General features: G+C 37.0%; 1 protein-coding gene across 12 annotated transcripts; it reads left to right on the top strand.

Moving 5' to 3' along the window:
• Window positions 1-554: 554 nt before the first annotated feature.
• Window positions 555-21,266, top strand: dnmt3bb.3 (DNA (cytosine-5-)-methyltransferase beta, duplicate b.3). Of its 12 annotated transcripts, none has more exons than NM_001020479.2 (24): window positions 555-607; window positions 1,535-1,633; window positions 2,258-2,328; window positions 2,434-3,902; window positions 4,107-4,236; window positions 5,193-5,294; window positions 5,392-5,504; window positions 5,590-5,643; window positions 8,500-8,643; window positions 8,732-8,839; window positions 8,994-9,135; window positions 10,443-10,739; window positions 10,812-10,856; window positions 10,938-11,017; window positions 14,969-15,081; window positions 15,839-16,022; window positions 16,111-16,195; window positions 17,757-17,902; window positions 17,990-18,080; window positions 18,321-18,469; window positions 20,248-20,333; window positions 20,435-20,504; window positions 20,597-20,718; window positions 20,801-21,266. In NM_001020479.2, exons 3-24 carry the CDS (start codon window positions 2,325-2,327, stop codon window positions 20,955-20,957), a joined length of 3,891 nt encoding a protein of 1,296 aa, NP_001018315.2. In that variant the 5' UTR covers window positions 555-607; window positions 1,535-1,633; window positions 2,258-2,324; the 3' UTR covers window positions 20,958-21,266. The 12 variants fall into 12 exon arrangements, 11 of the variants coding, with proteins under 11 accessions (NP_001018315.2, XP_087161349.1, XP_087161348.1 ...); XM_087305223.1 differs by having other exon boundaries at window positions 555-883; XM_087305222.1 differs by having other exon boundaries at window positions 555-961.
• The last annotated feature ends 57 nt before the right edge of the window (window positions 21,267-21,323 follow it).

Raw genomic sequence — 21,323 nt, 5'->3', positions numbered from 1 at the left:
ACTCAAGCAGGGCACAAATGACACATTTACCTGTCACCATGAACGGTAAAGATGACCACATATGGATCACAGAATTGGAGAAGTATGTTTTTTTTCTACTTTTCAGCAATAACATAATGGATATAGCTATAAATTGAACAATAAACGTTTTTATTTATGATGATTCTGACACTTCCATAATTGTCGGTTCCGCTGTGGCAACCACTGATTAATAAAGAGACTAAGCTGAAAAGAAAATGAATGCATGTATTATAGTGTTATTAAAGATGAATTTTCAGCTTTATTACTCAGGTCTTTAGTCACATGATCTTTCAGAAATCACATTAATATTAATAATTATAATAATTGCTAATAGTAATTTAAGCAATAATGACTAAAGTAATAATTTCATTTGGAACTCCATTCAATAAGAAAGCAGTTATTAAAAAGTTTAATACATATTTAAAAAAAAAAAAAAAAAACATTTAATAAACGCCACCTTGATGAACAATAATTTTCTTAAAAAAAAAAACTGGCACCAAACTTTTGACTGGTAGTGTAAGGACTTTTATTTTGAAAAGTGAAGATCGTATTTTGGATGGACAGTCATGGCAATGTCTTTCCCACTGTAAGTAATTTTCTAGTCCTTCTTTATAATGATTAGAAGGAAAATAAAAATAGTACCGTGTGTAACATGTTTACATGTATGTCCTGTGAGGAGGAACTTGTGCTGGTGTGAGGCCGTTTGCGCTTCATTTGCAGCAGCATCCGTTTCCTCTGTTTTAAGTTTTCGCGGTAAAGGGGTTGAGGCCATGTGTGCGCAGACACAGAAATGCACTACCAACTCTTATTTATTTTTGCTGAGTACGTTACCGCGCGCGCAAGTGTTTTATTTAAAATAACGGTAGGTTAATCTCTCTTCACCCGCCGGCTGACTAAATGACATTAGTTTATCGACGTTTCTATAAGATGACTTTTAAAGGTATGATACTATGGTTGTGATTTCAAACGAGATTTTATACGTATAAATTCGCAGAATATGAATGGGCGTTTTTGGTCGGTTATCGTTAGTGCCCTTCAAATATGTAGCCTGCCTGGACAACAAAACCCAGTCATAAATGTCCGTTTTTGTAAATTGGATATTTAAACCTCACATGAAAGCTGAATAAATAAGCTTTTCACTGGTGTAACTAGACTTTTTAGGATTGGTCAATATTTGGCTGACAAAGTCAACTATTTTTTAAATCTGGGGGTAAAAATGAACAAAACACTGAGAAGATGGCCTTTACAGTTGTCCTGATTAAGTTGTTATGAATGCAGATCACTAACGTTATTAATCAGAAATCGAGTTTATCTTTATGGAGCATCAGCTTTTTTTAATATTCAAAGAACAGTAAATCATTTTGACTCTTACAATGTATTTTTATTTGTTACCAACAATGCACTTGTGCAATATAATACTGGTTTTGTGGTCCAGGGTTTCATATTGTCTTAGTTGAGATGTTTAAAAACTAAAATCAGAACTTGCATATTAATATAAATCATTTATCTACAGGTTATGGAGAATGGTTGTGAATGTAGAGAAACACACGTTTACAAGTTACAAGTGTAATTCAGTAACAGACCAGTCTAGTGGAGTACATCACCTGCTCAGGTATTGTTTTTTTAGTGTTTTTCTTTTTCAGATGTCTAAAACACCTTGATTTTTGTATTGAGTTTATTTTATAATTATATTATATTATTAATTATATTATTTCAGGCTTTCTCCTTAATAATATGATTTCAGAAAAGTATTATTTGCAAAAATCTAAATAGTGAAGTTATATTAGCTGCCCATGACTATCAAGGTACAACATTGTTCACAGTCAATTAAATGGTGCTAATGTTGTTTTGAAGTAATTTAAATGTGATTTAAGACCCAATATTCAAATTAGTGTGGTAAACGTATAAAGACAGTTAAATTAACGAATGTGCGAATATAAATCCAACTTTACCTCTGTGATTTTTGTATACCAGTTGTATTTACAGTAATACATTTGTGTGCAATCTCATTTTTCTCAAAATCTTTAAGTATTGTTTGCACTTAATCTTAACATGAACTTTTTGCACTTTTTGTTTTACTGAGTTCAGACTCGTATCTTTATAGAATTACAAATAAGACGTTTTTTTGTTTTATTATGCTGTTCTATATATATATATATATATATATATATATATATATATATATATATATATATATATTACTTTAACCCATGTATTTTTAACCTCTTTTTTTTAGAAACTCTGCTGAATGGTAACATCCAGAAAACCTGTCATTCAAAGAGTTTCAGTTCACAGAGCTTGAAATGCGTAGGTGTTTACTTTTGATTAATTTTTTTTTATATTGAAAAAACAAAAATTGTATCGGTGGTCTTGTACTATTTTTTGGCTATTTGTTTTTTATTATTATTTCAGCTAGAAGACGTTCATCAAGACTCAGATGTCCAAAACAGCAAATTAAAAATGGCAAACAAAATTCAAATAATGCATTCACTTGCAATCCAGCCACAATGTGTTTCATCAAAAGGTATGCTTCATCTACCTCAGATTGTGGATCTGTTTCAAAAAATCCAGCATTAGACCAGAAATACTGGGAGGACATTACTGCCATCTGCAGACAGACTCCATACTGCCTTTATCTATACCATGGAGTGGAGATCGAGAATGACAAGAAGGCCAGTGTGCTCTTGTTGGGCTTTTTTGACGAAGATACTGGAAAAAACAAAATCAGACTGCTGGATGTTGTCTATCCAACAAAAGAGTCCACTGAAGACATCTGCAACTACATCTTGGACTTGCTGAGGAAGATCGGAATACCTATATCCAATATGGCCATATTATATTCAGATTTTCCAGATCACGAACATCTTGTAGCTGGTCTACAGTTAATGAAAGCTGAGATTGTGTCTTTATGTGGACTTACAGACCTGACAGGACAAGTGTGTCACAGTGGTGTTGAGAAAATTGAGTTTTCTGACCTGATTCTGAATCTCATCATAGAGATCTACAAACACTTCCCATCTTTCCCAGCAGATCTACAAGCTTTGCTTGAAGATGTTGAAGGATCAGACATTGATAATCTGACATCTCAGTGCTCTCTCTTCTGGAGAATAATTAAGAAAATCTCTTTAGCTTGGTCACATCTTGAGAAGTACTTTGGATCTCTGGATACAGAAGAAGAAGCAGTCTGCCTTCTTCTAGAGGATCCCAAAATAAAGCTCAACGTTCTCTTTCTTACCCACGCTTTGCAGCCGCTTTGTGATTTTCAGGAGATTATCGACCAAGGTGCCAGCGTCTTACAACTGCTCCAAGATGCTTCTAAATTATTGAGGCTTTACACACAGAGTTTCCTCAGACCAAAAGCAGCAGAGTATTTTCACAGGAGAGGAAAGACCTCACTTGTACAGGAGACAGTGGGACATTTACCTAGAGGAGAGGTTGCAGTCGGCGAACAGGCTGCTGATTTTCTCCAGCAGCACTCTGAAGAGTTGTCTGACTACTTGGAGACATTTCACAGATCCATCATCTCCTTCTACACCACTGTTACTGTTAATATTGTCAAACGTCTGCCTCTCCCTGATTCCACCCTGAGAAACTTGTCGTTGGTGTTGAGTCCAGGAAAAAAGCTTGAAGTGACGGGCAAAATGGTCCAAGATTTAGGCATCGGTTTTGGTGTTTGCTCAGAGAATGTCAGCTTGCTCAAAGACGAGTTTTTGGAGTACCAGTTTATTGATGAAAGTGATGCACAGCCAGCTGACCAGTCAATGAAGCAGTACTGGAAAACAGAGCTGAGGATTATGGGGAAGGCATCTAGTTTTGGGAAAGTCATCCTAAGCTTGTTGGCCCTTCCCACAACTCTGAAAAAAGAGCAGAATTTTGAACGGGTGAGTTACTGAGTTCATGAACAGCTTGAGAAACCTAGTTATCAAATATCAGTTTGACTAAATAATGTTTAATAAAGTTTGAATCAAGGAACTAATGATGGTGTTTAATATGTTGATGTCATTGAACAGTCAGGGACACACAGAAAAATAAATGAATTCAGATTTAGAGTTTTTTGTTTATGTGCACGATTGTCTGTATTTCAGCTGTTTCAACACACTGACAACATCAAGAGAAAAAAACTGAAGGACTGCAAGAAGCATGTGTCTGAGGATGATGTCACAGACAGCAGTTCTTATAAAAGTGCTCCATCACATCTCAGCCCAGAGATGCTAGGTAAGGGGTAAAAGACACCAGTGTTCATACTTTTAAAGAAAAAAAGATTTATAATAACCGTACAATTTGACAACAGAGTAATTAATAGGCTGTTGAGGAACTGAGCCCTGGGGCTTGACTTGGAAGTATCTCTGAGATGGAGAAAGTTCCTGAACACCATTTTCTCTTTTTTTATAATACCTTATTTGGTCACAAAAAATGTACTTCAATAATCCCTCCCCAGCACTTGATATAACAACACAACAAAACAAATAAACAACAAATATATTATTTTATTATATTTGCTAAACATTTCCAACCAACTGCATGTAAAGTCTTACAATAGTATTTTCACATTGTAACATAAAATATGAAAAAAAAAGAACAGAGCGGGTATGCATAATAATGGGGTATATACACACAGACTTTTAATTTCAGCCAGCCAGCCTCAGCGCTTCTGGTAAAATTATAAAATTGCCATGCTTAAGGGCTGATTTCTTTAAAATTAAGCGATCTTCACCACCTGATAGATATACAATATGGGTCTCAGACCAGACAAGAAGCACTGCATTCAAATCCATTTCCCCCCGCCATCTCTTTAAAATATAATAATGATGATTATTTATTTCATCCCAGTATTTTCAATGGAGTTTCTGCACTCGTCTGCCGATCCTGATGGTTTTACACTTAAACAACTAAATAAATGCTTAAGTCTATTTAATTGGGAGTTGGGGTATTTACATTACAACATTGATGCTGTAAAAGGAACCTTATGAAATTGAAAATACTCACATTAAGCTTTCACTGGAAGTTTATCGTTGGCTGAAAACACTAGCTGTGCATATACCCCATTACCAAAGAGAAGATGAGTTTCATTCTTGGAGTATATTTACATTTCCTGTTGTGAAAGGATATATTGCGACCAGACCCTGATCTCTTTTTGCGTCACCCCCTTAAAAAATCTGCTTTATTCTCAGATGTCATTGACTTGGGGGAAGAGGAAGACGTTGAGCCAATGGAAGTAGAGGATACTTTGCCGGTGTCGGATTTGGACACAGAAAGCCAAAATGACACAAAAGGTTCCTCTTTAAATATAATAGATGTTATAACGGTTACTTTGTCCTTTCTGAGAATTTGGCACATGACTCAAATCAAAATATTTATTTTTGCCATCAGGAAATTGTCCGAATGTGTCAAGTAATGATGATGATGATGATGATGATAAGTGCAGCAGCAGCCATGATGATTACAGCAGTAGTGATGATGATGGTGATGTCATATGGAGAGAGGTAAATGTGTACTTACTGTTTGCACAGTAGGGTGATGCGAATCTGGATACTGTAATTGAACGCAATGTTTTTGTTATTTTACCAGAAAGGAAAAAGAAATAGCTGCCATAATAATGAGCAAACAAAAAATCCATACAAGGTAACTTCTTCAGCCTTTCTAAAGTTAAATGTATTTTGTATCACTTGTGTGTATATGTTTAGTATATAAAGGGCTTGAAATTAAACTTTTTGCTTGGTAGCACTGGTGCTCCTAACTTCAAATCTTAGACGCATCATCTAACATTTAGGCACACCCACCAAAAATTCTGAGCACCGTTACTACATGTTTTATACTAACATATTTATAGCATTTAAAGAGCCCATATTATGGGTTTTTGAAAATTCCCCTCCATGTAGTGTGTAACACAGCTCTAAGTGAAGTGAAGTATCCAGCTAAGGCTTAAATCTGTAAGAATACAGTGTTTAAAACGGTTGATTCATCTATAAAAGAGTCGACTCAAAGTGCTTCAAACGAGTCGCCTTGATACCGACTCATTAGGTGTTTCGCCATGACGTACGAACGAAACCAAGTTATTCACGTGCACGCGCAAACCCGGGAGATTTCAAACCTGAGGCCCCGCCCTCTGACGCAGAAACCCAGACACACACGCACACCCACAAACACACGCACTCCCACAAACACACGCACACAAACATGCCGGTCGATTGAAGTAACACTGCAGATGGACATTATATTGAGTCTCTACCCAAAGATGAAACCTCAGCATTATAACCAAGCAGTTGGAAACTTCTGGAAGCTACATGCTACAAAGAATACTTCATCTGAGTTTGTTAAAGGAAGGATCAGTAAAGAGTAACTGATGGACGTCAGGATGGGTTTCTTCCATTTCTCAAGTGTAAGTACGTGCGGTTAAAGTTGTTGCCTCGTTGACTCTAGCTTGCAAATGTATTTAGTTGTGATTTGTTACTTGTAACCGCGTGTACTGTATCAGGTTAACTGGATATATTATCTTATCGCGTGCAAAGTCACGTTAAAAACGCGACGCGTGCTGTTTGTTTATGGAGCTCCGTGCTAGAGTTCTGCTCCCGCGATTTATTCGGAAATTTATTCCCGCGCCGCAGAAATCTGGCGCGGGGACAGCCGCGGGAATAAATTTCCGAATAAATCGCGGGAGCGGTCGGTAACGGGTTTAATTTGGGACGGGAGCGGGCTGTCTAGCAATATCACGGATATTGCTATGCGAATTAGAAAGAGAGAGTCTGCGTGGTGCTTGTGTGTGTGTGTGTTAGTGCGCACGCGCGCGTATGAGAGAGAGAGAGAGAGCGAACGAACGAACGAGCTTTGTGCTGTCTGGACTGTATACTGGGTGATTTTTGGTTGTGTTCTCCGCTCTAGCGGGACCGGGCGCGGCGGGCAGAAAACGGAGCGGGTTCTCAGGCTAAAACCTGGCGGGTGCGGGCGGAAGCGGGAGCGTTGGTATCCGGAGGTGTGTGTGTGTTTTTGTGTGTGTGTGGTATGGCGAGTGCACGACTGTCTCCTTCGTTCGGTTATCCGTGGCACTATCCACTCGCCATAGTGTGGCAGCTAAAATCCACGTCTACACTATCCAGCGTGTATGAACTGTGATTACTTTTTAAATTGCTGATTAGCTATTGGCCATTTCCCTCTCTGACTGAAGGCAGTCGACCAATCGCGACAGACTGTCATCGGTCCAATCAGCGCAGATTAGCTCCGCGCTAAGGAGGGGTTTGGGAACAAATGAATCACTGGACGATTCATACAGGAGTCGCTGGGATAATTAGCTAAAAATAAATGCAGATTATAAGACCATGAAAGTGTTTTTTGACCTTGCATGCATATTAGACTGTTGTTGGAGACCCTTACAACCAGGATATGACCCTATTTCATGTATAATATGGGCTCTTTAAAATCAACACTAATCAAAACTAACAAACAAACAAAATCTGCATGCACCCACCGTCCCTGCACATCTTGACAATTAAATGAAGGAATAAATAAATCCACTTGCACTAAAAAAGATTTAGTGGCAAACTCCGTCCCATCAACTTTACAGTGAATGGCTTTAGCCACTTTGTTTGCGGACTTGCAGCCACTGGTAGTCTTCGAGAAGTGAAAATTGTGGATTAGCATTTGCCACATGATCATTAATTAGATGTGACATTTTTTTGTAACTTTAGGTGGTTTCTAATTCATTATTAGAATTATTATCTAGAACTGTTATTATTATTATTATCTACTTTGTTATTCTTATCACTCATCTTCAGCCATTTACATTTTCGCAGTTGTTGCTCACTGTCACCTGAAGATGTTCAGCTGACATTTAATATCATTCAATGAATGACAGCTGTTATTAACCAATCCATTCGTGTTCAGTTCTGGCGCAGTGGACCAATCTGAAGAGCGCAAATGCGGGGCGGGTATTAAAGGCTTTTTGTTTACTGTAGCAGGATGGCATGACAACTAAAACCATTAAACCATAAACCACCAACATAAACCATTTCGCAGCACTGCGTTTTAAGTTTTTAGGTACAAAGATGCATTCTGCACAAATGTTTCCTAAAGCCGCACATGCTGTGAACATTTTGCAGTGAATACGGGTCGCACGGCAACAATTTTTGCACTCACACAAATGCTCCCAAATATATTTTGAGGTTGCGTAGATAAAAATTTTTTCCAAAACAAACGCAATTTCAAGCTCTGATATGTAGTTTAACAAAAACAAGAGCAATATTTGCACCTCTTACCCCACACATTAATTTTAACACATTTGTGTTAATCTTATCAATGATTCATGGGAAATTCCATATATGGCAGTAACTTGAGAAACAAGGCTTCATAGTGCTAGCAGTGTTTGTACCAAAAGCACTTCTTTAGTGTCTTATGTGGTGCTTTTTTAATCTAAATCACCCAAGTGCACCTGTTATGTGCACCCCTGACTTTATTCCATTTCTTAAGTGCATTTTATTTCTTCAGGGCAGTTACATAGTCGGTGAGATGGTTTGGGGACCGCTTGAAGGCTTTGGTCTTTGGCCTGGATTGGTTCAGAGCTGGGACAGCAGGAAACCTTGTGGCTCCATGCGTAAAGTGTTTTTCTTCGGAAACAGTATGCAGTCTGAGGTAGAGATTTTATTAGTCTTGTGCAAGATTTTATTTCACCTTATTTCACTTATTAAGAGTGATCATACTTCATATGTTTCCATTGTAGATTCAGGCAGACGATCTCACGCCCTTCTTTTCGTTTGCTAAGTGCTTCTCTTCTAATTCCTTTGCCACGGTAGCAACATATAAAGATGCGATCTTCAATTCTCTGCAGGTAATGAAAGTTCTTATTTTGCTAGCGTCATCTGTTTGGCTCTTTAAGATCTATTTGCCAGGGGGCAGATTTTTACTCTAATTTCTTAGGATTTACCATGGAAATACGAAAATAAATGTTGTTGACGTGAGGTTTTCTACATGATATACTCTAGGTGGCTTCCAGACGTAGTAGAATGTTTTTTTCTCCTGACACGGACTCTATGGATGAGTTGCTTAGAGTTATGTTGAACTGGGCCTTTGGAGGCTTTAAACCATCAGGAGAAGATGGTCTTCGACCTCAATCAGAATGCAATGGTATGCAATCTTTTTGCTGTACAACCTTCAGTGCATGAACTACAGTATTTAACTTTAAGGGTGTGTTCACACTTGCAGTACGTCACTCTTGTTTTGTTTGGGTTGGAATGAAGAATAAAATTTATGTTTATCCTTTTCTTAGCATTCATATGGTCATGCTTGAGCATTCTGTTTTTTTTTATGATCACATTCTGTGACTTTTTTTTGTTCATGTCTCAGTTTATTTGGTTCATCAGTTCATCACTCTAGAGTTTATTTGGACGTGAATAGGGACCTTTTAAATGTCTCACTTAGCTCAACTTGAAATCAAATTACTGAGGATATTACTCCTTCACATGCCGATAGGTGCTATAAACCACTAGCCAGCACACTAGATAGCCCAATTCACTGTTCAGCTGTAGCATTTGACCACTGGAAAGAATCACTTAATTATTTATATACAGCTCCAAAAGACTAGCTCTGACTCATTCAAATCAACCACACTATTTGGCAGGACACAACAAACATCAACAAGCATCTGTCAAGCTGGTTTGCTTGGTGTGTTCCACGTGTTGCCGGTCGTCAGGCTCACGTCAGAGGCAGTTCGCCTGATTCAGCATGTTGAATCAACGTTGGCATTCTGTAAAAGAGTACTCCTGATTGGCTGTTCAGCTACAAATCTGTTTCATCAATTCAGTTTTTGTTTTTGTGCTCCAAGCAAAAAATGCTTATCATGAGGGAGCACAAAGAAGCTGGCTGTCATTTTGTCACATTTTTATAAAAAAATTTTCAGGCTGCATTTCACCACTTTTGGATGTGCACTCGCAAACTTGGCACCTTCCCTCAGGGGAATCCCTGCCACCATTCTAAAATGCGTTCCACTTTGTGAAGTGAATAAGGGAAGCTTGCATGGACAAACCATCTGCTCCTCGATTTTGGACAACAGAGCAAATCTGCTTTGTATGTACACTCATGTCCTAGAATGCAATGTGATTGTGACATCACAACAGCATTGTTTTTTCAAGCACTAAATTGTTTAAGGAATTCAGTTTTAAACCCATTTAATAGTGGACACACTAGTGAATACTTGTGTAATGTAATCAATGGCTTACATCCTAGTCAAAGTGAAGGGCATAAAAATTGTTCTGGGAGGCAGCCACAGTTAGTTCACCTCAAGTTCTTTGATGCCAGCTTTGTGTGTCCTGTCTTTAACAGTGTACCCAAGAACCATACCTGCCAAGTGGGAGCACACCTTATGTCTCAGTTTTATATTTTTTGTTAATTTGATATGAACTTAACAGTATATTTATTTTTGTTCCTTTTTTTAGAACTGGTTTTTACACCACGATCAGTGAATGGGAATGATGGACCATCTTCAAACTTCAAAGACCATCGAGAAAAGTTGTTTAACTTAACGGTATCTCTCAATAAGCTCCCTGAATCTCTGGATCTGCACAGAGGCTCAATAGACATTGGTAAAACTCATGTTTACAGAAAATTCATGCTTCCAAAAAGGAGTCTGAGACCCTTGCAGTCTAGAGAAAAGAAATATACACACTGGAAGAGGTATCTAAATGACATGGAAAGTATGAAGGTTGACTCCAGACAGAACAGTCAAGAAAGATGTATGTACATCATTAATATTTGTTGTAGTTAATTTTGCAATGTGTTAACCTAGTGTTTATTACTTTTCACAGATGAAATGGTGCATGCTTTTCTGGAAAACAAGATGGACATTGAAGGTGAAACACTCTTTCATAAGCATTGCGTTAACTGATGATGCTGAGTATTAACAAGTACTTATTTTTTTCCCCCTCTTTCAGAGTTCTGCTTGTCATGTGGGAGTACATTTGTTGACATTATCCACCCACTGTTCGAAGGAAGCCTGTGTGTGAAATGCAAGGTAAAACTGCCATAAACATAGTTCCGCAAAATAAAATGATCCAGACAGTGAGCCTTGAATTGTGATGTGAACAAGACATTGGATGTTTTAGTTAGCCCGTTTGGTAAAACATGTACACTCACCGGCAACTTTATTAGGTACACCTGCCCAACTGCTCGTTAATGCAAATTTCTAATCAGCCAATCACATAGCAGCAACCCCATGCATTTAGGCATGCAGACATGATCAAGACGATCTGCTGCAGTCAAACTGAGCATCAGAATGGGGAAGATAGGAGATTGTTAGTGACTTTGAACGTGGCATGGTTGTTGGTGCCAGACGGGCTGGTCTGAGTATGTCAGAAACTGCTGATCTACTGGGATTTTCACGCACAACCATCTCTAGGGTTTGCAGAGAATGGTCAGAAAAAGAGAAAATATCCAGTGAGCGGCAGTTCTGTGGGCGCAAATGGCTTGTTGATGTCAGAGGTCACAGGAGAATGGCCAGACTGGTTTGAGCTGATCACCACTTGTTACTACTGAGGTATGCAGAAAAGCATCTCTGAACACACTACAGCAGCAGAAGACCAAACCGGGTGCGACTCCTGTCAGCTAATAACAGAAAACCAAGTATACAATTTGCACAGGCTCACCAAAATTGGATGATAGAAGATCGAAAAAACGTTGCCTGTTCTTATGAGTCTCTATTTTTACTGCAGCATCGGATGGTAGGGTCAGAATTTGCCATCAACAACTTGAAAGCATGGATCCATCCTGCCTTGTATTAACATTTCGCGCTGGTGGTGGTGGTGGTGTAATGATGTAGGGGATATTTTCTTGGCACACAACCTGACTTTGTTGTTGACCATGTCCATCCTTTTATGACCAGTGTACCCATCTTGTGATGTCTACTTCCTGCAGGATAACTCACCATATCATAAAGCGTGAATCATCTCAGTCTGGTTTCTTGAACATGACTAGAGTTCACTGTACTCAAATGGTCTCCACAGTCCCCAGACTTTCAATCCAATAGAGCACCTTTGGGATGTGGTGAAACGGGAGATTTACATCATGGATGTGTAGCGGACAAATCTGCAGCAACATGTCAACATGGACCAAAGTCTCTGAGTAATATTTTTAGTACCTTGTTGAATCTATGCCACGAAGTATCAAGGCAAGTCTGAAGGGAAAATGGGGTCCAACCTAGTATTAGTAAGGTGTACCTATTAAAGTGGCCGGTAAGTGTATAAGGTATCTTGGGTACTCTCACCAAACTTTCTGTGAGGTTTAATGGTTAATTTTAATTGAATAAATGGGGGAATAAATTGAAATGTCTTGTCAGCATAATTGTATACACTGAAAAAAAATAATATGCTAGATTTACTAAGAATATAGTGCATCATTTTTGCATCCCTCTTTTTAAGCAATTTTCACATTAAATTTAAATCAATATTACCTAAAAATCTTTAGTTGGTGATGCTTAATATTTTAAGTATTCTAGCAAATGGTTTTGCTCACATTTATTGGTTGGTGTAACTTTATATTTTAAGCAGTTTCTGTTTACAAATTTAAGCTATTTCTACTATTAAAGTTCTGTTTACCCAATTATAAAATCTTAAGCTAATTTAACTGAAAATGTTTAGTTCTTCAACTTTAAAATACTAAGTCACTTATCAGTTAACTTACAATTAGCTATACATTACAAAGGGTGGAAAAAAACACAGATAACAGGATTAAAGTAAAGAACTTCTTTATTAGACAAATGCATCTTAAAACATTTCCTGAAAACATTTTTAGGTGTTCAAAAAAATGCAATTTTTTTTACAAATGTACTGCTTTAATAGAAACAATAGTTCAAAAACTGGTTCAAGAGTATTCTTAAAAGTAGCGTTCAAAGCTGTGCTTGTCGAACACTCAGCACAATTGCCTCACAGCAAGAAGGTTGCTGGTTAGAGCCCCGGCTGGGTCAGTTGGCATTTCTGTGTGGAGTTTGCATGTTCTCCCCGCGTTGATGTGGGTTTCCTCCAGGTGCTCCGGTTTCCCCCACAAGTCCAAAGACATGCGGTATAGGTAAATTGGGTAGGCTAAATTGTCCGTAGTGTATGTGTGCGTATGGTCACAGTTTTTGGTATGTGCTCTCCAATGTCCAGCTGGTCTGTTTCCCCACAGATGTCCTGAAACAAAACAATAAAACAAAATGTATATTATGCATCAGTTCATAAAAAAATAGCCAAGTAAAAAAGGGGGAAAAAGTAAGAAACTTAAAAAGACAATCAGAACCTGAAAGTCAGAACTTTTCTTCAGTACAACAGTAAAGAAAATGAATTTAAACTGTGGTCTTTGACTAACTTGCATCTGCTAACTAGCATTTTATCAAAGACCACAGGTGCTTCATTTCCAAATTTTCTTTGCTGTTCTACTGAAGAAGAAAAAAAAGTTACCCACATCTTCGATTGGCTGGGGTGATTTAAAAAAACAGGAATTTTTCATTTTTTGTTGAACTCAATTTAAGATGACTAAAATCACCCAAATATAAAAAAAAGTTTCTCTTTCTAAATTGTCATTTTACATGCTTAATTGTATTTTCAGGTTTGCAATTAAAACCTTCTACAAAAGTCATTTGAAAGTGAACTAAATGAGCTACATTCACTAACCAGGTAATGTGTAATCAGCTTCTCGAGGTTGTCAGACAGCATATCACCAACTCCCAGAGAATGTCCACACTGTGAGGGCAAATAGAAAAAATATATATAAATAAATTGTAATATTTTACAATGCATTACATGGTAGAGGCAATGAACATCTAAAATTTAAATGCTAAAACAATAACTGCTCCAGCAATTTCATCACATCACAGATTTTGCATCCTGCACTTTCTCCCTTCTTGTGAAATAAATGGACGAGCTGTTCTGTGTAATTGTCCAAATTTTCAATGAAGGTAGACTCCACATCAGCAGCCCTCAATCCTTTGAATTCTTCTTTGATCTTAAAAAAAAGAAAAGAAAATTAACAAATCTTATATTTACTTATAAATATACTTTCATTATTAATTTAATAAAAAAAACAACACAAAAACAAACAAACAAACAAAACAATACAATAAAACTTTTAAGTTTTCAAAAGTTAGGCGGTACTGAAATTTTTACAATGAGAGTATACCAGCATTTCCCACCATGTTCACATGCTCAACAGTGTTTGGCCACAATGATAATCGTTTAAAGCTCAGTAAAAAGCACCTTAACAGATACAAACAGGAGGAGATATATAATAGATCAGCTGACAGACCTGGCTTTAAACACTCCTGTGTGGATATGGGTTAACACGTTGTGTTGAGTCAAGCATGGTCATTTATTAAAAGCGTCCATGTGTTATACTGTAAACTGCCTTCTAAACATTTAGACATGCATTATTTATAAGCAGGCATAAGGAATATCATCTAACATTTGCAATTACTTACCAAAAGATGAACAGCCTTCTCCCGAGCTGATTTTCCAAAATGGACTTCTCAAATTGCGCGCTGTGGTACAGCGTCACGTGGTAATCTAATGATCCTAAAATATTGGGTTCAATTGACTAAACCTCAAATTATTGCTAACTTTACTAAAAATTGCTAGTTGTTTTTCTTAATTAAAAAAAGTAAACGGTGAAATCAATATTTTATGTAACATTTGTAGTTTAAAATTAAGCAATGTCCAAAACTAAACTTTTTAAGTGAAATCTGTTTATTTAAATCAGCCATATTTACTGTTGCTGGATATCATTTTTTTACAGTGTAGAGTATATTTTCAAGTAGTTAAATAGCCAATTGGATTTTAACTACATCTGTCTATGGTGTCCATCTGCAATGAAGCATTTTTTGCAAATTCTACTTTTTTTGCTGCAGTTCTAGCTACCACTAAACTCTAGTTAGTTAATGCAAAAAGTTCTGGCTGAATGGTTTTTTTATTGCATGTTTTTTTGGTGTCACACATAGTTTAATTTCACGGAGACGCTGTACAGATATGATGAAGATGGCTATCAGTCGTACTGCACCGTCTGCTGTTCTGGCATGGAGGTCATTCTGTGTGGTCATGACAGCTGCTGTCGGTAAGTGTGTTTGTGGTGGTCACGAAGAAACCCAGGACAACTAAACCATCCCCCCACTTTTAGGATTTGTAAATGATTGTAAATCATAGAAGCTTTGGGGAAATAGATCTAATGGTGGCTTTTTAAAGAAAGTAATTATTAGATTATACATTTTTATATTGTCATAGCTGTAGGTCCTAACTTAAAGGTCCAAACTATAAAATCTAGTTAAAAAAAAAAAAATATTTACCAGATTTGAAAAGTTGCATTCCTGTAAAATGTTGATTAGGCCTTATAGCAAAAATCGATGCACTCTATTTTTTTTAAATATATTTTTCTGATACAAATTAATATGTTTTGTATTCATCATATTATATTGTATACATTATCATTAATAGTTCACCAAATGTGGAAACTTTTCAAATGACACCCAGTTACTAAGATTATCAAAAAATGGTTTCATAGTTGAAAGGTAATATTTCTTTTTAAGGATTTTCAACATTTTACAACAAAAACGATCATTTACAATTCAGATGTTCTGTGACTTCTTGGTAACTAATAAATTTGTGACATGAGTCAGATCAGGTAAAAAGTGAATGCATGTCAAAAGCAGTTGTTGAATGAGATCAAAAGGTGGCATCACATATTTTAAGATGCAGGTTTATGAACATTCATCTTTAATCTTGATGACGTAATTGCCCAAATGAGGAATTTGAACGAAAGTAACAAAGAAAATCATTTTTATAAGATTTTACTTTAATTTGATTGCATTCTCTAGCTGCTACTGTGTGGACTGTCTGGATATCTTAGTGGGAAAGGGGACGTTTAAACAGCTGAAAAATGTGGACCCTTGGACCTGTTACCTGTGTGCACCTGAGACCAGCTCTGGAGCCTTGAAGCCGAGGCATGACTGGAGCATCAGAGTGCAGGAGTTATTCGCCAATAACAGCGCCATGCAGTTTGTTAGTGTTCATTCCATTTTATTTGTTTTGACCAAATTGCTGGATGGTCTTTCTGATCTGTCTATTGATTGACATTGCTCCTCTTCAGGAACCCCATCGTGTTTACCCATCAATCCCAGCTGACCAGCGACGGCCAGTCAGAGTCCTCTCATTATTTGATGGCATAGCCACAGGTAACTCCGTTCATAGTCCTTGTTCATAGTTCACTTTGTAGGGTCCACCCAGTTGGCCCAATGACGGTATCCAATGGTGGATGAAGGTTCACTGCATGTTCGGTCTTTCCAGTGCACAATGTTGATTTATATTAAACTTAACTCATATCTGACTCCAATTTTAGTATGAGGTGGTTTAGAATATTAATATATTTATCCTCGTTTTATCTGACTCCAATTATAAAACATTAAGAAGATTATATCAATATGTAATTTAGATAAATGTTTGAACCGTTTGTCTTCACTAGTAACTATTACATCCGTTCATTCGGGTGCTCATGTCGCTCAGAGAAATCGCCTCGGCTGAAGGCGTCCCTCACGGTCACACTCCGGTCAGTCTTGAATATTAAACAGAGGTAAATTGACTAATACTTTAGATGGCCGCTACCAGCGCGCTCGTTCTAAAATACTTTAGTTAGTCCCGCTTAGATGTACACCTTTGAGTTAAGACAATCATCATTTCTAATTAGAGGTTAGGGCATTAATATAAATGTACCCGACTACTGGACTCTATAGTAACTTTGGTTTTCACCAAGCCCATGGTTTCCCATATGAACTTAATTTAGAATAATATTACCTTCAAACAAAGGTCGGGTACCCAATCTAGGTTAGTCGTGCAACACCTTGTTGACCTAGACGGAAGTTATCGCCCTTTCCACCTAAGTACACATGAATCAATATCAAGAGTCAGCCGGATCGCTAAAACACAATTAGTGTGCCAATGCTCCATCTCAATTGGATTTTAGTCCGTCTACTGACCTGACGCAAGACGTGCGGAAACAAGGATACAGCGTAATCTACTTGAATTAATAATTACAGAGTGAGCAAAATATGGTCAAACATTACAATTTATTAGTCAGGTAAATGTATTATGCCAATTCAATCAGTCAATTCATAAATGATCAATACAAAACATCAAATTATCAAAGATAAATCCAAGATGAAAAAGATGCATTCCTGACTTTGAAATATACATAACATGGGGCAGACCCCATGTTATGGGCTGATCTGGTTAGGCAGAATCGCCCTGAGTTTTTCTCAACCCTTACCTTAAATAATCCAAGAATTCCCTCAAGGAAGGGGGTGTGAATAACAAAGAAGGCATTCACACTTAGTGTAAAAGTCACACCCCTCATAGTGATTTAAAAGATTCCTGAAGTTATATATTTATTGTTCTGATTATGTCTATTTCTGAGAGGATGAGACCATTGTACCAATCGCACTGAGACATTTCAAATGATATCAAACATGATAGTTAAAGTCAGTTTGGTTAATCTAAAACATTGAAATGACCATATGCGTGAGTTGGGGGGATCAAGCTGAGTCTCAGCATAGTCAGATGCAAATGCAGCAGGAACTGGTTTTTCCCGCATTCCTCCCTGGTGGGTTGTGAAGTCACCAGTCTCTGTTTTCAGCTCATGTTTTGAATTGTCAAAGATATCAGAATATTTGCAATATTTCAATTCTTACAACTTGCAGTTTAATACATGCTCACAGTATGTTCTTGTCAATGTCGTTTCAGGATACCTGGTTCTGAGAGATCTTGGCTTCAAAGTGGAAAAATACGTGGCCTCTGAAGTGGATGAAGAGTCTGTTACCATTTCCATGGTCAACCACGAGGGAAAAATCACCTATGTTGATGATGTGAAAAAAATTACAAGGAAACACGTATGTTTGCAAAATGAGTATTTTAATTATGTATCTGAAGATGATTCCTCTGCAGTTGGCTTATTGAGTTTTTTTCTTATTGTTCAGATTGATAAATGGGGCCCGTTTGATCTTCTAATTGGTGGAAGTCCTTGTAATGACTTGTGCACAGTCAATCCTGGCCGTAAAGGCTTGTTTGGTAAGACAAATCTGTTGCACTTTACACACAATATGATTTGCCTGGCATCATGCAGCTTTATAGAACTAGAATGCACACTTTTAATAAAGGTGTGGCAACCTTTTTGCTGATAATCAAAAGTCTGGATACACAAGCACATGGTTCACATCATGTTTTTTATTGAAGAGACTTCTGCTAAATGTGCCTCATTTTAAAACCGATAATTACATGTAATTGATTGGTCTGCTTTGCTCTCTGCAGAGGGCTCTGGACGGCTGTTTTTTGAGTACTACCGGCTTCTGAACGTTTTGAAGCCGAAAGAGGATGACCCACGGCCCTTCTTCTGGCTCTTTGAGAATGTAGTGTTAATGGAAAACAGGGTTAGAGCGGACATAAGCCGCTTTCTGGAAGTGAGTATTTTACTTTATGCTACATAAAGGTTTGATAAAGACTCTCAGCAATTCATGCAAATTTAGTGGGTGTTTGTTTCGTAATTTTTTGAGCTTTAGTATGTGACCCTGGACACAAAACCAGTTGCGTTTCACAGGTATGTTTCTGGCAGCAGCCAAAATTATATTGTATGGGTCAAGATTACCCAATTTTCTTTTACGCCAAAAATTATTGGAATGTTAATTTAGAAATTAAGTATGTGTGATTCTGCTTACCCGACTGACAGTAGCTATGTTTCCATCCAAAAATGCGAATGAACTTTTTGCAAAACTGGATTATCGCATAAAATACATTCGAATAAAGCAGCGTTTCCATCCAACGAGTCAAATCGAACAAAAGCGTCACTTCCTGATTAACTGGGGCCAAATATCAACAGTAAAAATGGAATTTGCTGTGGTAGGAGTAGCTGCATCAATCTTTTCTTCATCTAATAAATGACTTGAGCTTCAGAAGGCAATCCTGAGATGCAGTGAACGTGCTGTGGCATTTGAAGGTGTCAGACACAGAGCACAGACGCTCTCGATTCTTGAGGTCATTAATAATATAAGACTAATGCTTAAACGGAGGGGCATTTTATAATGACCAAAGCCACATTTCAGATGGTTTACAATGCTCAGCCTGGTGGTTTGTCCATTCACACACATTTTTATCATGACATGATCACTTACAACAAAATCACATGACCTTTTTAATGCGCATGCTGGAGTTTGTGCGGTAAAAGTGTTTCCATTGTAGTTTATGCGCATCTTTTCTTATCGAATAAAGTTTATCCTACTCGGTTATGCGCATAAATTTTTTAAACGCATTTTCAAAATCTATGCGCATCTTGGCATTTCCTTCAACCGTTTTTTTTTTATGCACATATGCAAAAAGGTGGATGGAAACAGCTAGTAAAACTTCTAAAATTTAGAAATTTTATTTTAAGTTAATTGAATTTTACTAACAAAATTGTTTTAATTTTCTTTTATGCGAAAAATAAATGGACAGTTAAAGATGAAGGTATTTTGTACATTTCCTATCCACCAAACTTTTGGTTAGTATTTTGCATCGTTAAACACAACATCAAAGGTGATTTTTTTTTTTTTTTCTCCCCAACCCAGGAATTTCCAAATTTTCAAATACTGTTGTTGTTGGCCCAATATTTTGTTACAATATGGTAATATTTGACCTATTACTACAACAACTTATACAGTATTTAAAAATCTGGTACTTCATGGGTTTTGTGTTCCAGGCTTGCAAAAAACTTTTGGTTATTCAGTAAGCATTTTGATTATCCATTTACACAAACACTGTATTTGGAACTTGAAAACCTACTTCCCAAAACAGTTTTCATTGCTCAAAATGTTAAAAACTTAAACTTAACGTCTAAACTGTATGAATGTGAATTTATGAAAACAGTGAAGTCATGAAAATGCACATTAAACAGATTTGATTACTCTATAGCTATGCACAAGTAATTGAGAACAATGGCAGACCACAGAACCTTATGTGTTCTGTCGTCTAGTATTTCTTTACAAATGGACATCGCCTGCAAAATACAGCATTTTTAGTCAGTTAAATTGATCTTTATGAACAGGATTTTTTAAAATAAAAAGGAACATGGTGTTAATAGATTTTTGTAGATTCCAATGATGTCTTGAGTGTATTAGATTTTCTTTCTCGAATCCTAACCTCACATTTTTATAGCCGTGTTTATTAGTCGCCTGGTATAGTATGTGTGTGTGGTTTTTGTTTTTAGTGTAACCCTGTGCTTATTGACGCTGTGAAAGTGAGTCCAGCTCACAGAGCAAGATACTTTTGGGGGAACATACCTGGCATGAACAGGTGCGTCAGTTGTATTCATGTGACTGTCACCCTCACTTATAAGATACTGTAAATGAATATGATATTGGGACTTAGTTTTATTTCTTTTTTTTTTTGACTAGACCAATCATAGCATCACAGAAAGATAAAGTCAGTCTTCAGGACTGTCTGGATGGAGGCCGCACTGCCAAGGTTTGTCATGAGCTTCCTACTAAAGATATGCAGTCATTTGTTAAGATAAGTACGTTTAATATTAAGTTCTGAAACCATGTCCTATTTTGCAGTATGAAAAAATACGCACCATTACCACACGGCCAAACATACTGAGACCAGGCATTGATGACAGGCATTACCCAATCGTTATGAACGGCAAAGATGACAGCCTGTGGATCACTGAAATAGAAAAGTAATCATAATGTTATCGATAATAATAATACAACTCTTTTAGTTTTCACTCAATCACAATAACCTGTTATTTGCTTTGTCAGAATATTTGGATTTCCGAAGCATTACACGGATGTGAAAAATCTGGGCCGCATGCAGAGGCAGAGAGTACTGGGGAAGTCCTGGAGCGTTCCTGTCATAAGACATCTTTTAGCACCACTGAAGGATTACTTTGCTTGTGACGAATTCCCTGCAAAATGAAGAGAAATTTATGAAGCATTTTGTTTTATTCTTCTTCTTTGTAAAAAGACTCAGGGCCACAGTAGTTTACTTTTTTTAATTGTTTTTGTAACTTAAATGAATGTTATCTGTGTAAAGTTATCTCTGAAGTGCCAATGTAATAGATTGTGTAGCTTTCCCATGTTGAGCTGTGACTGAAATGAACTGTTTTGGTTTAGCGTGTTCATAAAATTGAGCTGTTTTCTCAGTGTTCTCTATTTTTGCTGTCGTTGCACTTATTTATAATTGAAATGTCTATTTGTAAAATAACTTAATAAAAACTAAAACAAATGTTCATTGTCTAAACTTAACTAGATATAAATGTATAACTTGGCGTAGACTACAATG

This window comes from Danio rerio, chromosome 23, assembly GCF_052040795.2.
Source record: "Danio rerio strain M-AB ecotype USA chromosome 23, GRCz13ab, whole genome shotgun sequence".
NCBI classification, from domain to species: domain Eukaryota; kingdom Metazoa; phylum Chordata; class Actinopteri; order Cypriniformes; family Danionidae; genus Danio; species Danio rerio.
This window is presented reverse-complemented; position numbering and strand designations above follow the sequence as displayed.

What these genes read in the sequence shown, in the direction of transcription:
- dnmt3bb.3 (XM_087305217.1), top strand. An exon ending in CGATCTTCAATTCTCTGCAG is followed by an intron (nt 8,840 to 8,993) that starts GTAATGAAAGTT and finishes GATATACTCTAG; the next exon opens with GTGGCTTCCAGACGTAGTAG. An exon ending in AAACAAGATGGACATTGAAG is followed by an intron (nt 10,857 to 10,937) that starts GTGAAACACTCT and finishes CCCCTCTTTCAG; the next exon opens with AGTTCTGCTTGTCATGTGGG.